The sequence below is a fragment of the Branchiostoma floridae genome, chromosome 14 (genome assembly GCF_000003815.2).
Source record: "Branchiostoma floridae strain S238N-H82 chromosome 14, Bfl_VNyyK, whole genome shotgun sequence".
NCBI lineage: Eukaryota > Metazoa > Chordata > Leptocardii > Amphioxiformes > Branchiostomatidae > Branchiostoma > Branchiostoma floridae.
Genome location: NC_049992.1, coordinates 7,244,858 through 7,259,568, shown reverse-complemented (window position 1 = coordinate 7,259,568; position 14,711 = coordinate 7,244,858). Strand labels below are relative to the sequence as shown.

Genomic DNA, 14,711 nt, shown 5'->3' with positions numbered 1-14,711 from the left:
ATAACCTTGTAGGCTGTAAACTTAATGACCCTTTTTCAATCTTTTTCTTTCTATTCATTCTTTGGGCCACACCAATATAGTGTCTTGGATGTCAGATTTGAAAGAAAAGTATGAAGCTAGAATGCGAACACTAAAGTAGAGTTGACGTTGGTTTAGCTGCACATCAGCATAGTAGGGGGACAGCCAGAGCCAAAGGCTTATTTTAATATTGTCCTGTTGCAGAATTTTTACTTAAAAGGTTAAAGTTAGATTGGGTAGGCCTTATGGTTAGATAGCTAGAGACAAGACAAGAACAAGGCAAAGAATCAGTGTTTGTTTCTGTCAGTAGTTCCTGCATGTACAGGAATGTCGTTCCGACATTTTATTATGTCTGGGCTAAGTTTGGGTAACAGGGAGCAGTCATCGCCATGCAGGTTTCTTGTCTCTGTCTTTACGAGCACAGCTTGTTTGAATGTTTGTTACCAAACTGTGGTTTCGGTAAACTAAATCAGCCGATAGAATGGGATCATGTTGACAGCATGGCTTGTTATACGGGTGTAGAATTTGCCTACGTGACACTTGATACTGTAACGCATTACAGTTTTGTATCTACTAAACAGAATCCTCGGAGATTGGAAAGATTCCACAATTACTAGCACTTGAACACTTACAATTTATCTGTCAAAGAAGTTGTTTTAGGGAAAGAAATTTATGGTATTTTATTATAGAAGTGTTCAGTATATGAAAAAGAGTAGCCATGAAGTCTTTAGCTCCTTACAAAAGGAGCTACTGTTTTCCCTTTAAATCCACCACCAGCACTCCAAAACTTACTCAGTTGTAAGATTCCTTCGAGATTTTAGAAAAGTCTTGGAATGCCACTCGAGGAATGTTACTGCATCACAGAATACCTAGTGCGGCGTCTCTTTCAACCCATAGTACACCCACTTTACACGACAATTCCAACAACTCCTCCCGGCGCTGTCCCGGCGGGGAAACCGGCTTCATTTACGTACGTGGGCGAACGCCAGGAGTCGCAATCACGGCTTCCCAAGCCGCCAGAAGCGCTCGTTTAAAAATTTGACACCCCCTCACGAGTCCTTATTACATCCATTCATCATGTGGGAAGTGCAGGCTGATATGGCTTTAGCGTCATTATAGAAGGGATAATCTTGTCAGTGTGACAGTAGGGAATTCTGTTGGGGACTGCTATACTTACATTAGTGGGGATCGCTTTCTCAGTCAAAACATAATGTGTGTAGAGTACTTTCCTTGTATGTATACAAAAGTAATATGCTTTGCTGTTACCTTTGGAGTTGTGCAGTACTGTGCTCTACTTGTCTTAAGTGTCTTATATCCGTGTTAAGTATGTCTTATATTTTCTGGAAGCTACTTGAATTTGTAATGTCCCGAAGTCATCTTCTAACTTTATGTTAGGTGACTTGAACTGAAAGATGATAAACTCTTGGTAAATGTTTCCACATAAAAGAAATCAATTTTGTTGTCACACTTTTGTTGTCTATTGTAGCAGCAAAGGTAGGAACCGATTGTAAAAAATGTTTCTTACAAAAGTGCAATGAATAAGAAATATGGAAGTTGTTGTGTTTTACTGTTAATACATTTGTATGAAGAAGTAGCGTGCAATGTGTCCATCTGAAGTTCTGAATTGCATATTGTCCTGCTCATCCTTCAAAGAAGCTTGAATGAAGTTATCTTTGGTTGTTTTTTCAAGTTAAGTACGTCTTAACTGGTTTCTTTACCGCTGCGCATGAATTATGCAAGAAACACATGTGTAGTTCTTAAGCCTCGGCCGAGGAAACGCACTTCTTTATCCCACTTCACATTCCCGAGGTTTAGCATCAATCCGTCTTTGGGAAATTCCCGATGAATTTTGCATGGAATAATGGACAAAGTTGCTTTTACAGCAACAAACGGGATCTAGTTATAGCATGTTGGCGATTTTGATGAGATTCCAGCCCAATGTGGGCTATGCTTTTACCGATATATCCCCTTCTGAATTTTTAATGGGGCTCTTTGCCGTCTTTTCGGACAGAAGTTGGCTTAACATAAAGTGGTTGCTGGTCGGATGTTTTACATAAACCAGTTAAAAAGCGACCCATTATGTGTTTGAGGGTTGGATTATGGGACATATTTCCCTTTTTTCTAGGGCTTTACTGGCCATAATCAAGAGGGGGCTTCTTGCCAAGAGTCGATCCTTGTACAAATGTTTGGGCAGCTTTCAGTAGCTTTTAGCTGTGAGACCAGGACAGGTGTATTTCCATTCTGTCATGCCTTCTGCAAATACCAACTGCCATGGAGCTTTTGTAATGTTTGTCATACATTGGGGATATCCCGGTATATTTAGCCACTGTCTCTGTGCCACTTTTGTGGTGATCTCGACAATTTTTCTGTTCAAGAAAAGTTCTGTAGCTTTCCGGTAACAAAAATGTCTAAAAAGTTTTAGATATATTTGAACTGCTGCACCGTTTTGCCTAACTTTTGTGTCTTGTTCCTCTGCCTCAAAAAAGTAGGACTCTTTGTCCAGGTGTGCCAATGTTGGCTCCCTTGTTAGTCATGGTGGCTTGCAAACACCTGTCAAGTTGGGAGCCGACAGATCTTACCAGAGTCACGTTTTATTTTTGTTACTCTGATGCGTTTGTTACTAAGTCTCCCGGGGCTTCGAAGTTGCTTTGTGAGATCAGTCCAGTGGATACACTCCATTCTGCGCGCAGGTTACTCTAATTGACAACGCTACAGATGACTCTCGCACTGACGTGGCTCTAATAAAGATTTACGATGCGAGGCGCTCACGTGATCGTCGTACGCAGGCCTCCATCACAAAGATAATGAAACAAGCTCTCATCTGACATTCCAGATGATAATTGAATCCATTCCTACGAGGCACTACTGCAAAACTAGGTCTTGCCGCTGGCTCAGTAATCAAAATAAAGAGGCACAAGTAGATATAAATTGTGGAACCTTTTATTGGAATATATAAGAAAAAGCCGTAGATAATCGTGCATTGTAAATTTCTTAGCGACTCCCGCTGCCTTGTTGTCTACTCACCATATTACATACTTGGAGAGGCTTAAGACTTGCTTTCGAAATGGAATATGCTACAGGCGTTTTCCTTATCTAACTGGTTTCCTATGCAATTATATGAGCTGTAAAACTAAATGGCAACTCCATAGAAATGTAGACAGGTACCTTTGCTACCTTGGAAGAAGTCCAAAACTCGAAGGCATGTATATATTCTTATCACGTAATTGTTATGTAACATAACTTTGTATGGCTTACAATAAAGTTACGAAAATCATAAGTCGTAACTGAAGAACTCTTGAAGTGTTCTTGAAGGAAATTTTTACCTTTTGGCTCTCAGAAGTATCATGAACACAATGATATGATGTGATATGATATGATATGATATTATATGAAGAATACTGCATTGTCATTGGTTACCTTCGGACTTCAGAATCAGAGTAACCTTAACCTTTACCTTAGTCAATAACCTTGGACCACCTTGACTTTCAAGTTCCGCAGGGTTGTTTAATGGAAAAGTTGTGTCTGGTAACGTAGGTTGGGAGTACTCCCAGGTGTGGCTGTAGCTTGTATGCTCAGTGCTGATTCATGGGATTTTCAGAGAGTTGGATGTTACAGATCCGCATTTCATCACTAGGCGACCCATCCCTTGGGCACTCCGACTGCCGAAAATCAATAAAGAAAAAAAACACACACCCCCAAAACGCCTGGCATATTCCTGCTGATTCTACCTTCTGCATTTTCCCTTCTAGGACTAAAGGAAACTGGAATATGATGATGCATTGTTGCTGGCAAAGTATGGTTTTAATATCCTGTCTGACTTCTGTTAGGGAATGAGTTATGATGCCTGGAGGTTTGGTAGGGAGTTATATTAAAACATGAAAGCGGGGAAAATCAAGCCAAGGCACATTTTGTACGAGATATTAAATGTTTCCATATCTGCGTCAAGGTTTTCATGTTCTATCCCAACATAAAAGCAGAGGAATTAGTGTGGCGCCTCGTGATGAAATGTTGATAAATCCGTAAGCACACCCAGGGCACTTGCCTCCGGTCGTAAAAAGCTTTTCTAAACTTGGAGCAGCTAATATTAAAACAACTTGCCAGGGTCTTGCCGTTCAAGTTCTACTTTGCAAAAAGTTTATGGCACCTTAAGCATCTTGCGTCATACTATAATGGTACAATGCCGCTGTTGATCAATGAGTCTTGTACAGAGGAGCTACGGTTAGATGGGCTCCGAATTACACAAAACCCTTCCATCGGACGAAAACCCCAGGGGAAAGCGGAAAACGCGGTATTGCTGTCTGGTCGGGGAAATCATTCTCAGTTTCCTTTGATTTTCCGCGTCGGAATCGTCAATATGAGGGGATATTACGTCGTCATATACAGCCGACATTGTGTATGATGTATGGGGACAAAAGGAATATCGACTGGGTGCCGCTCACGCAGAGGAGAATCATATCTATTGTGGGTTTTGTGATTGTTGGATTTCTATTGGACGTGACACAGGATTAGATTGAGGTCAGGGAATCCTGTCATACAGATGTAGCATTAGGGGGATTCCAATACATCAATCTTTAATGCGGACTATCGTAATAAAAAAAAAAAAGGCTCATCCCGTGGTGTTATCACGCGGCGTGTGCATGCATCGGAGCAGAAACGGAGTGGATTCTTCCACTTGCTTACCCGAATCACACCGCCTTTTGTGATGAGCCGTGTCGACTATTGTTAATTGTCACCTGTTGGCCCTGCCTTGCATTAAGTGGTGTGCGTAATACAAACGGGATGGAGGAGGCCCCGGGGAGTTTTGTAACACCTGGACCCCAACTCTGGTAGTGGGACGTTAAAGGGCTCTGGCAGGGGAGAGAGGGAGTTGTTGTATTTCTTAAAAGTGAAACATACTTTCGCAGTAGGAAAAATATCAAGTAGGAGGGGTTTTTACAACACCTGGACTCCAACTGTAGTAGTGGGACGTTAACCTAAAGTAAAAGCCTCTGTCGGGAGAGAGAGGAAGTTCTAAAATAATTTTGCAGTAGGAAAAAAATTTTTGCTTGGCTGAAATGAAAGTTTATACATAACCAGTTTGGTATTAAGTCTAGTACAGTTGTTTTCCTTTTAATTACATGAACTGTGATAAAGAAATTCTCTGAATAAAATGTATGTGAACATTACAAATGTACCTCACGACGTCTGGTCCCACTATCGTTCTGGTCCATATCTTTGACATTAGATCTATAACTCTTTACCTAGCTGGGTAACCTTTAGTGTGGCTGAGCACAGTGTAAATATGATCCCGCCATCAGTACTCCCTGGTAATTATTTAGCACAAATTGGCAATAAAATGGAAAGGTCAACACCTGATGCTGCATGCAAGGACAGAATCTCGTCTGATGGACAGACTATTATGGGATGCCTTGAGGCATTTCCCACGATTCCTGTGGGTATAGGACAGCAAGAACTTTTGGTGTGTAGACAATGTCGTATAGGCATGTTACAGATGGGTGGGGGGATAAAGTCTCGTGATATGCAGACTATTATGGGATGCACAGAGGTAATTCTTGTGGATGTAGGACACCCAGAACTTTTGTGAATGTCATATACATTGTAGGGTTGTTACAAAGGGGTGGGGTAGGAGGACAAAATCTCATATGATACATAGACTATTATGGGATGCACTGAGGTAATTCTTGTGTATGTAGACCATACTCAACTTCTGTGTGCAGACAATGATGTCATATACAACTGAAACCAGAGGGTGGTGGTGCGTATTGATCCTGAGGTCCCGCGTGAGGAACCTCGTTTCGGTGTTCCGAGGACTGATCGATGTTCCTGGGGCGGATCGAACCCTGCGCGACCGCTAAATAAGGGTGGCTTGCTCGGTGCCTCCTGCGAGGGGGATGTACGGATCACCCTGTGCCAATCCATCATGGCGTGTCGCCCGATCAATGTCGTCCGCCTCGCTGTTTCTCTGGGACCTGTCAGGAGAGGGGGGGGGGGTCTTGGTGTCACCAAGGTCACGGAAAGAATTGGGGGTTATTCAAGTTTGTTCTCAAGTAATGATACTGTATATCATGTTGCTTTGATTCTTTTTCAAAGCAATGAGAAATAATATGGAACAGATAAAGAGCATATCTGGTCTTGCATAATAAGAGATCTATGTAGGGATGATCGACTTGACAGTATCAGAGGGACAATTCAAACATTGTAGCCAGGTATAATCATTTACAGATCTTATATTATAACACACATGAATATTAGCAGTTTTTCTTCTGACATTTAACAATCTCAACAATGGCTCCGTACCATGTCGGGCATGCATAACTTGATAGAGGTATGTGAAGCTTATGGATGATATAATGTGTTTAAATGATTTCTGACCCATTTTTAATCCCTGGAGAGAAAGTTTGTAATAACACAAGTCAGCTATTTTATGACCTCATATGTTCCTGTTTCTACACAAATATTGGATAAGACATAAAAAGTGACTGATGCGGCTGAAGTCGCAAAACACAAGGGATCCTCTTGTCTACATTTGATTTAGTTGTTTAAGTTCTTTTATTGAGCTTTCAGTCGTTAACTCCATATGTTGTTAGCTGAGATAGTCAACTTGTAGTTGTGTGACTGATATTTTGCATGGAAAATTTTTTTTACATTTCTTCCTTTTTTTTACGTGTGATATCCAGTACATTTATCTTGTTATACTTGGTTCTTTGAATGCTAAAATTAATCCTGTAGCCCTTGGTCATATCATGTTAAATGTTTCCAATATAGAGTTATTTGTCCCTTTGCTTAATTTCTGAAGGTCACAGAATGGCATATCATTATACGGTATATATATAGAGAGATTTGTATGAGTGATTGTTTTGAAAATTGGAATGACACCGATCAGATTGTTAACTGCAACAGTATTGAACATTCCTCAATTTAGTTTACAATCTTACTGTAGATGTACTACTCCTGATATATCTACGACATGTAAAAGATTTGCAGATGCCTGTCTTCAGTTGTCAGATTAGCATGATGTAAGCCATGGGGAGTTCTCCCATAAATTAGATTGTGTTTGCAGAGAATATGTTGGAGTTGATCCAATTTCATGCCTTGGTCGGACTCCCTCGCTGACAAGGACATCGAAAAGTGAATTACAATTTTGTAATGAGAGAATTACTTGTAGTCTTGTCAGTTTTAATGGACTACTGCAGTTGAGTGGAAGGGAGGGAGGATACATCGTAATCTTATGCTTCATAAAATCTCCAATTATTGCAATTTTTTGTTTCTTAGGATGTGCTAGGATTTATGCTAGCCATACATATATTTTTTGGCAGTCTATGCCATTTTCGACATATAATGGGTTGAATGTTTGAATTTTTAGCTCACAGATTTTAGAAGACTTTATCTTGATCTACTTGCTGCACTCCATTCCACAGTAATGCAGTTCCTCGCAATTGTCTTGTCTTCAGTGCTTGCCGAACAGAACATTCGGAGAAAGCTGTGAAATCATTCACTGAGTCGTATGACCATACAAGCCATAACATGGAAAGATTTCAATAAAGTCCTTATATCATGATTTCATGCCCTAGGTTTTATTTATGTTTTTATATAGATACCAGCAAGCACCATAAACCGATAAGGCTTGTAATAAAAATCCTAATAACATTACAGAAAGACTATAAAAGTATACAAGACGTGTAATGGCCAGAAGCACACTTGGGACATCCACAAAGGCTTTAACAGGGGCATATTCTTCGGTAGTGGAGAAATTGTAGTTCTGCTTATTGAATTGAACAAATTGTATGACATAAAGTACAATATAAAAAGCAGTATGTACCGCTTACTGTATTGGGTCAGTACATCAAATATAGCAAAATGTACTACGTTTATGATACAAAGAAGTACCGAAAAGACACTACATAACATTATTAGGTGATCATAAGTAAAAAAAAAGGGGCTTTCCTTTTATTTCTTGCAGTCCATTTTAAAAAGCCTTGCTGGAAAATAGTAAAGGGCTATTATTAGGAAACGCAGTGTGCTCTGTAGCCATGAATAGGTTATAAGGACATGGTAGAAGATGAAGTGAATGTTGTCCATATGTGTAGCCAAACGTGGATAAGCTCATGATGTCGTACAGGAATCCTCTCACTGGCTTTACCAGGCAGTTGCCCCACGGGATGCTGTATTATGGCGGAGCAGAATTAGTTTGTGTCAGCCAACTGAAATGAAATTTTAATAATTGACGTTGTCTCTGTAGTGGAAAGAATATTGGATTTTGCATTATTAACGGTACAGGGCCGCGAATCTGACAGCCTGTCTAGTTAATGCAGCTTTTATAAAACGCGGGAAGTAGGAAAATCATAGCCGTGATTATGATAATCGTATCAAACCGCAGCGAGTTGATTTTGCTTAGGACAAAGTATTGACCAGCATATGTGGTTAAGTGGTAGGTGGCCCTATGGGCAAAGAGGTTGATGGTTTGAATCCTAGCTGTTGTTGCCTACCTAGTCTGTGTAACACAAACTCTGCTGTCTGGGGCTGTAACTGGCCCCTCTTCGCAGGCTGGCGGATGTTTTGCGGGCTGCTATAAGCGACATTTAATCAGGCTATTTCCCACCTGACTTTGTCGCTACTGAAAAGTCTTTCTTGTTTTGATCTGTGAGTAGTTAACCAGTAAGCTGTGCCTAGATTGAGATCAGTTTGATTTTTTAGGAGGCCGGCGGATGTTGGGCGGGCTGCTATAACTAGTATACATGTATAAGTGAGATTTAATCAAGCTACCATTTTGATATTGTTGCTAAGTTTGCAACCATTTGTTTTACAGCGTGTCACGATGGGACGTTCAAACCAGAGGCAGGGAACGACGCGTGCCTGTCCTGTCCTGCTCGCAGCCGTGCGTCCTACGCCGCAGCAACGATCTGCACGTGCCAGAACGGCTTTTACCGAGCAGAGGACGACGAACCAAGTGATGCGTGCACAGGTATGTCTTACCCTGTGGTTTGTTTCTTCAGTTTATGGGACAATGCTGTCATGGCCTTTCTTGTTGATATTTTTTTTTGTCTCAGTAATGGAGTCATAGCAATATTGTAAGATGTTATAAAGCCATAAAGGCAACAAGTCAGGCAATTCATGGTCTTCAACCATACAGATTTTAATCGTAAACACTTTATTGGCTGCAATGCCTAAGCTTTTGGTAACGAAAATCACATAACCATCGCTGCACTTAATGATTGTGTATCAAGATGTGATAAAGTCTTTGTTTCTTTTACGTGGCAATCTGGTCTCAATCTTAAACTACACACCTTTTCTTTGTTTCCGATCGTAAATCCTTTCCCTGAAATTGCTATCTTTCAGTATTGAAATCATAACACCATTGATTACGTGATAAAGATGCAATGATATTTTATCAAATCTTTTGTTCTGTTTATTCAAAATGATTTTCTCAAAGCACTAAACTATGCAACCTTTTCAGTTTTCGATCATGAAACTTTTGTTTTCAAATTACAGTCATAGCACTATTGCTATCATGTGATAAAATTTTATAGAGTTGTTTCCCCCATTATGAGGTGTTACAGTTGCAATATTAAAGTCAAAACTCGCATTTAATAAAGCTGAACAGAATAGCACAAAAGTGAGATCATTTCATGATAAACATTTAATAGCATGTTCATAAAAGTAACTTGAGGCTTGACTGTTTACAAAGTTTTTGGCAAAACTTTTTCTAACTAATCTTTGCACATATTATATCTTGCTTGTTATTGAAATACTTTTGATACTTAAAATGTGTTTTGGTACTTAAAATGTCATATTCTACAGAATACATTATTTTAAAGTTTATATGCTATGTCAGTATGTGTAACATAGCTTGAAAAGCAACGTTTGATGTAATTGTGAATTGTGTATGTATAATGCACACTACCACTATCATTCATCCGAACTGGGGCCATTCTGTTGACAGCTGTCTATCAGACGTTAATGAGGTGTTGCTTTAAGTGCTTACTGTTTCTGCACAATATCGGAAATCAATGTGTCGACATTAATCAGCCAACCGTAAGTAGGTTACCAGCCCTCCGCTGATTTATTTTCTGCGTTGTTCCTTGAACGCTTTGGGACCTCCAGTCATCAATGAAAACCTTGGTCCTGGAAGCCTTTTCTTAGCAGTCACTCCTTACATCCATGTGGGGGAAGTTATGCCGAGATCCTGGTCATGGTGTGGAGTAGGAACCAGTTGATGATTGAGTTGTGGAGCCTCAGTGCATAGCGAGAACAGTAAAAACCAGCTTGCTGCATATTTTCCTGGTTCCCTTATCTCAGAGAAAAATGCCACGGAAGCCACGGATCACTCTAATAGGTTCAAAGGCGAGTGGAGTATCTGCAATTACGAACTTGAGCCACAGGCGGTGCATTCCCAGGGAATTCTTCCGGACGTCCTTGTAATTAAGGAAGCCTGAACTTGTCATAGCAATCCGTTAATAACCCTTCATTAGGCTTGTGGTGATACCCTAGAACAATATGGGATGCATTTTTTACTATTTCTGTTGCCATAGCAATCAAATATACAAACTAAAAAGCAAAGAGAGTCCCCCCCACACAGCTGTATTTGACCTTGTAGGTATGTGTGAGTTGAGGGTTTGGCTGTCGGATCAAAAACACACAGACTGAAAGAATTCTTCCTCGTTTGGGAAATTTGCGGAAAAATGTTGTACAGGGCTGTTAGGATGTTTTGAGTTACTACACAGGTGGGCGAAGTATGCGTGTTGGTGGGAAAAAGTGCAGGTTTTCCGCATTTTGGCTTGCAGAATAATTGAAGAGACAGTCTATCGCTTAGTTTTAAACATGTTTTTGATTATTGACTATCAGTTCAGGTGCATCGTTCAATTAGAGTGCACCAAAAAATCAAAGACTCAACTAAGGTTATCTTTCATTTCTTCTCTAAACGTAGTATTTTGGCTGACGTCATGCTTTCAGCTGCGTTACATGTATATTTGCATGTTTCGTCTTGGGTGTCAGGATGCGTTGTGGCAAGGTCAAAACACAAAGAGAGACCATATCCAAACAACAAGGCGCTGACAGCCCAACAAATATTGAAGTCGACAGATTCGGGGTTTGTTTTCGTCAACAAGAAAAACGGTGTCTTGACAAGCATTCCACACTTCCTCCCAACATCTCATGTCAGACAATATGGCCTGTAGTTATGTTAATGATAGAAGGACTGAAAGAAAAGACAGGTTGTATGTCTGTTGCCAAAACCTTTCACACCTGCTATAGGTAAGCAAACCTGTCCTTGTCAGTTTTGCACTGTCGAGCGCAGACAATACAACACCCGATGACACAGCCAACCAAGTTCTTCAAATTGTTTTGTCTTGAATTTCATTATGGTTATGTTCTGGTGGTAGCAGATTTTATGAGTTTTCAGATACCTTTAGCTATTCAGGACTCAAAACCATAGACCATAAACAAAAACACGGAAATGGTTATAATGGTTGGTGAAAGGTATACAAAATCTGGTGATATCACTGAGTTGTTGAAATACTTTTGGACTCTAAACATAATGGCAATGCACTAAGCAGTAGATTTATGAGTTTTAGCAGTACCTGTGAGTGTTGAAGGCAGGAAAATGTGGAAATAAGGATGCTGATGGATGTAAGGTATTGTTTAGGTCCAGTACACAGGTCTATGTGAGGTTGGCACGCCACAAGATCTCTCTGTTTCAAGTCTTTCGTCACTTTTACAAATTGGGAGGCGGCACAAGACATACAAGCAAGGCATGTTATCAGCAAGGGCAGCTTGAAGCATTTCTAGTTAAACTTAAAGCAGAAAAACACAATCCTTGCTATCGCTAGATCTCGAAAATTTGTCAAACATCCATCGGGGCAAGGGCACAGTTCTCCAAATCAGACTTAAAACAAACTATTTTTACGAAGCGGGATGCCAACATCGATCAATACGTTTCTGTAGCACAAGTTCTGTGATATCTGCCATGTAGGTATGTCGATTGGCTCCATAGCTTTTTGTAACATCCTGTTTGTGGTGATTTCTGGACAGATAAGATTATTGTGGGATCAATAACAACACGTTTTAGCCCGCAGCATAGCAGGACATGGGGGTGTAGACTAGCGCTTTACCTTGTCGGACCCCCCACGGATTTGCCAGGCAGAAAGTTTCTCAAGATAAGGCTGTTACTCTAGGGACCATACGGAGGAAGCTAGCCGCATCTCATCCATCATTCCGTTACCATGGCAACCGGATCTCCGCTGAGATGCGGCATCAAGTTGTAAGAGGCTTAGGTTGTCAGGCAGTCTCGGAGTGAATGAGTGATTAGCGAAGATGTAACTTGACGATTTCGAGAAGCTGGCAGGTGGTCTGCATTAGGCTGCCTGAACTTGATTTTGTGGATTAAATCCTGTAAAGATTCAAATCTGATGCAAGTGTGAAAAAAGCCCCATCAATTTGAAGTTGAAGGCATTCTATGACAAATGTAATACTATGATTTTTGATGGTTCTCTCATTTTGCAATAGTTCACACTTGGCTCACAGTCACAGTGCCACCTTCTTACCAAAGTATTTTCATTCCTAACGAAGAGCAACAGTTTTAGAATAATGGAAAATTCCCTGTTCTACACCTTGTAAGAGCACAGGTTTTCTTACCTTAGCCAACCTCTGTAAGGACCCATAATAGTAATTATAATTTTGCAGTATAATTTGACCTACTAGAGCACTGGTGACCTATGGATACTATACTCTTAAAGCAGTTCCCTTTTCCATCGGACCAAAATCAATGTGCACGTGGACGGTGTCCATAAAATCACGTTTGTGCTGCCGTACGATGTGCGCTTCGGGCAGAAGTCGACTGGGAGCGTCCGGGTGGGCTTTCTGTGTGATCGATCGCCGCAGCCAGCAAGATTAAAGGGTGATGAAGACCAGTGGCCAAAACATATTGGAAAACTGGGAGGTTAGGAGGGCGCCCTGCTTTGTTGCATTGCTATGCCTTGCGTGAAGGGCAATGAAATGTCTGGATGAACTCTGTTTAAGGCTGGCACTTCCGCCTGGTATTCTGTCTTAGCATGTAGATGAAGCTCTTTCTTATGGAAACGGTGGGCCCTTTTGTTACCAAATATTCCTGTATTGGTCACTATTTACAAGGTGGTTTATATTTTCAGAGCAATACTTGGTTTTCATACAGTACCCACATATTTTATTTTATAATTTCCTGGTTAGGCTTAGTATACAGCAAGGTGTGGCTGAAATCTAGAGTCAGTTTGCGCAGAATTTGTTATTGAGGGCTTCTTAACCTTGTTTCTCCTGAAGTAGCTTTTGGGCACCAAATTTGCTTCGGTTACAGGGTAAGGCAGCAGGGAGGTGGTTAGAACCTAATGCTTGTCATTGTCAATTAGATGCGTCACTGTAAGTAGCATGGGTTTGTATTCTCTTTTAATTTAAGCTGCAATCAGCATGTAGCAGTAATTAGCAAATTAGAGGAAGGATGTGGTCTTCTCGCCATGTCAAACCTGTCCACAGTTGTGCTGTAGGTAGATCCTATCTACCTGTTCATTACCTTGGGCCTGTTGTTGTTGTAACCTGGAAGGCATGCGGTAATTTGTTCGTGGTCTGGGGCAAACAAAAGATGCCCACTCAAGGGAGGAAGGTAGCCCAGACAGCTCAGAGGGAAGCTATGTGGTTGGACTTGAACTGGGAGGGGTTCGTATTGTGTTGGAGGTACGCCACAAAGGGAGGGAACAATATTACGTCACGCTTGGCAGCAGAGCACAGCAAAGCTGAAGGTAAATGTACGAAGAGCAAACATACTTTTAGTAAACAAATGAAAACACTATTTGGTTGGCCATGTAATCTTGGACAATACTCTCTATAAATGTTACGTGTGCAAAGGAACTTAGCTGTAGACAGGTTAATGTTAGGCCAGGCCAAATCTTCAGGTTTTATACTTTAAATTGAAGATGCACACAAGTAAGAACATATCCCTCCTTTAGTCCTTGCCAGTTCAGCTGGTTGGACAGTAAGATGTACTGTCTGTTACTCTCTTTGAAGGCCAACTGCATGATAAGACGAACCTAAAAGAGTTCCCTATCCTTTACCCCCCCTCTAATGCCAGTTCCATTCTCATACCCTTCTCTCTAGCCACTCTTTATGCCTTGTTCCGTATCATCTTAAAATGTCCTGATGCACCCATATATCCTCTACGGTTACGTCGCTTCATGAGAACGGAAGATTAATGTTTCGTAAGGCACTCTGACAAGCAACCGCCTGTCTTGTCTGCATGCTTGAAGGTCAGATGGCTAGCACACCCCTTAGTAGTCAGGAAAATACATGGGTTCTTTGGCGCACACGACTGGCGGGAAGTCTGTTGATGAAATAGATGAGAGAGATCGGCATGTCGTGGCAACACTTAAGATCGCAGCTCGCGATAGCGACGGCCATTTGGAAGCACCTGACACAGAGAAATCTTGCCTGTAGGGGTGCAGATCAAGCATCATGCGAGCGCGTGAAATATAGCGACTCCCCCTGATGGGTGCAGCTATTTTAGTCAACCTTTCGCTTCCACGAAATCCCGGATCAGATGCGTGGTGAACGATGTAGTATGTTACGATTACTCGTTATCTCAATCCACCTCCAGCTAGATTCTGCCTTCCAATGGTGACCCTCTTTCGTTTGAAGCATCATGTGACATTTGGTAATGGGAAAGATAGCCTTGC

At 41.1% G+C, this 14,711-nt stretch overlaps 1 protein-coding gene across 2 annotated transcripts in view; it reads left to right on the top strand.

Moving 5' to 3' along the window:
• The window catches only part of LOC118430747 (ephrin type-B receptor 3-like), a 99,567-nt gene that overhangs the window by 39,948 nt on the left and 44,908 nt on the right, over positions 1 to 14,711 (top strand). For both annotated transcript variants that reach the window (XM_035841763.1, XM_035841762.1), the window contains exon 4: positions 8,825 to 8,980. In XM_035841763.1, the coding sequence (XP_035697656.1) occupies positions 8,825 to 8,980 (156 nt within the window). The remainder of the gene's footprint in view (positions 1 to 8,824; positions 8,981 to 14,711) is intronic.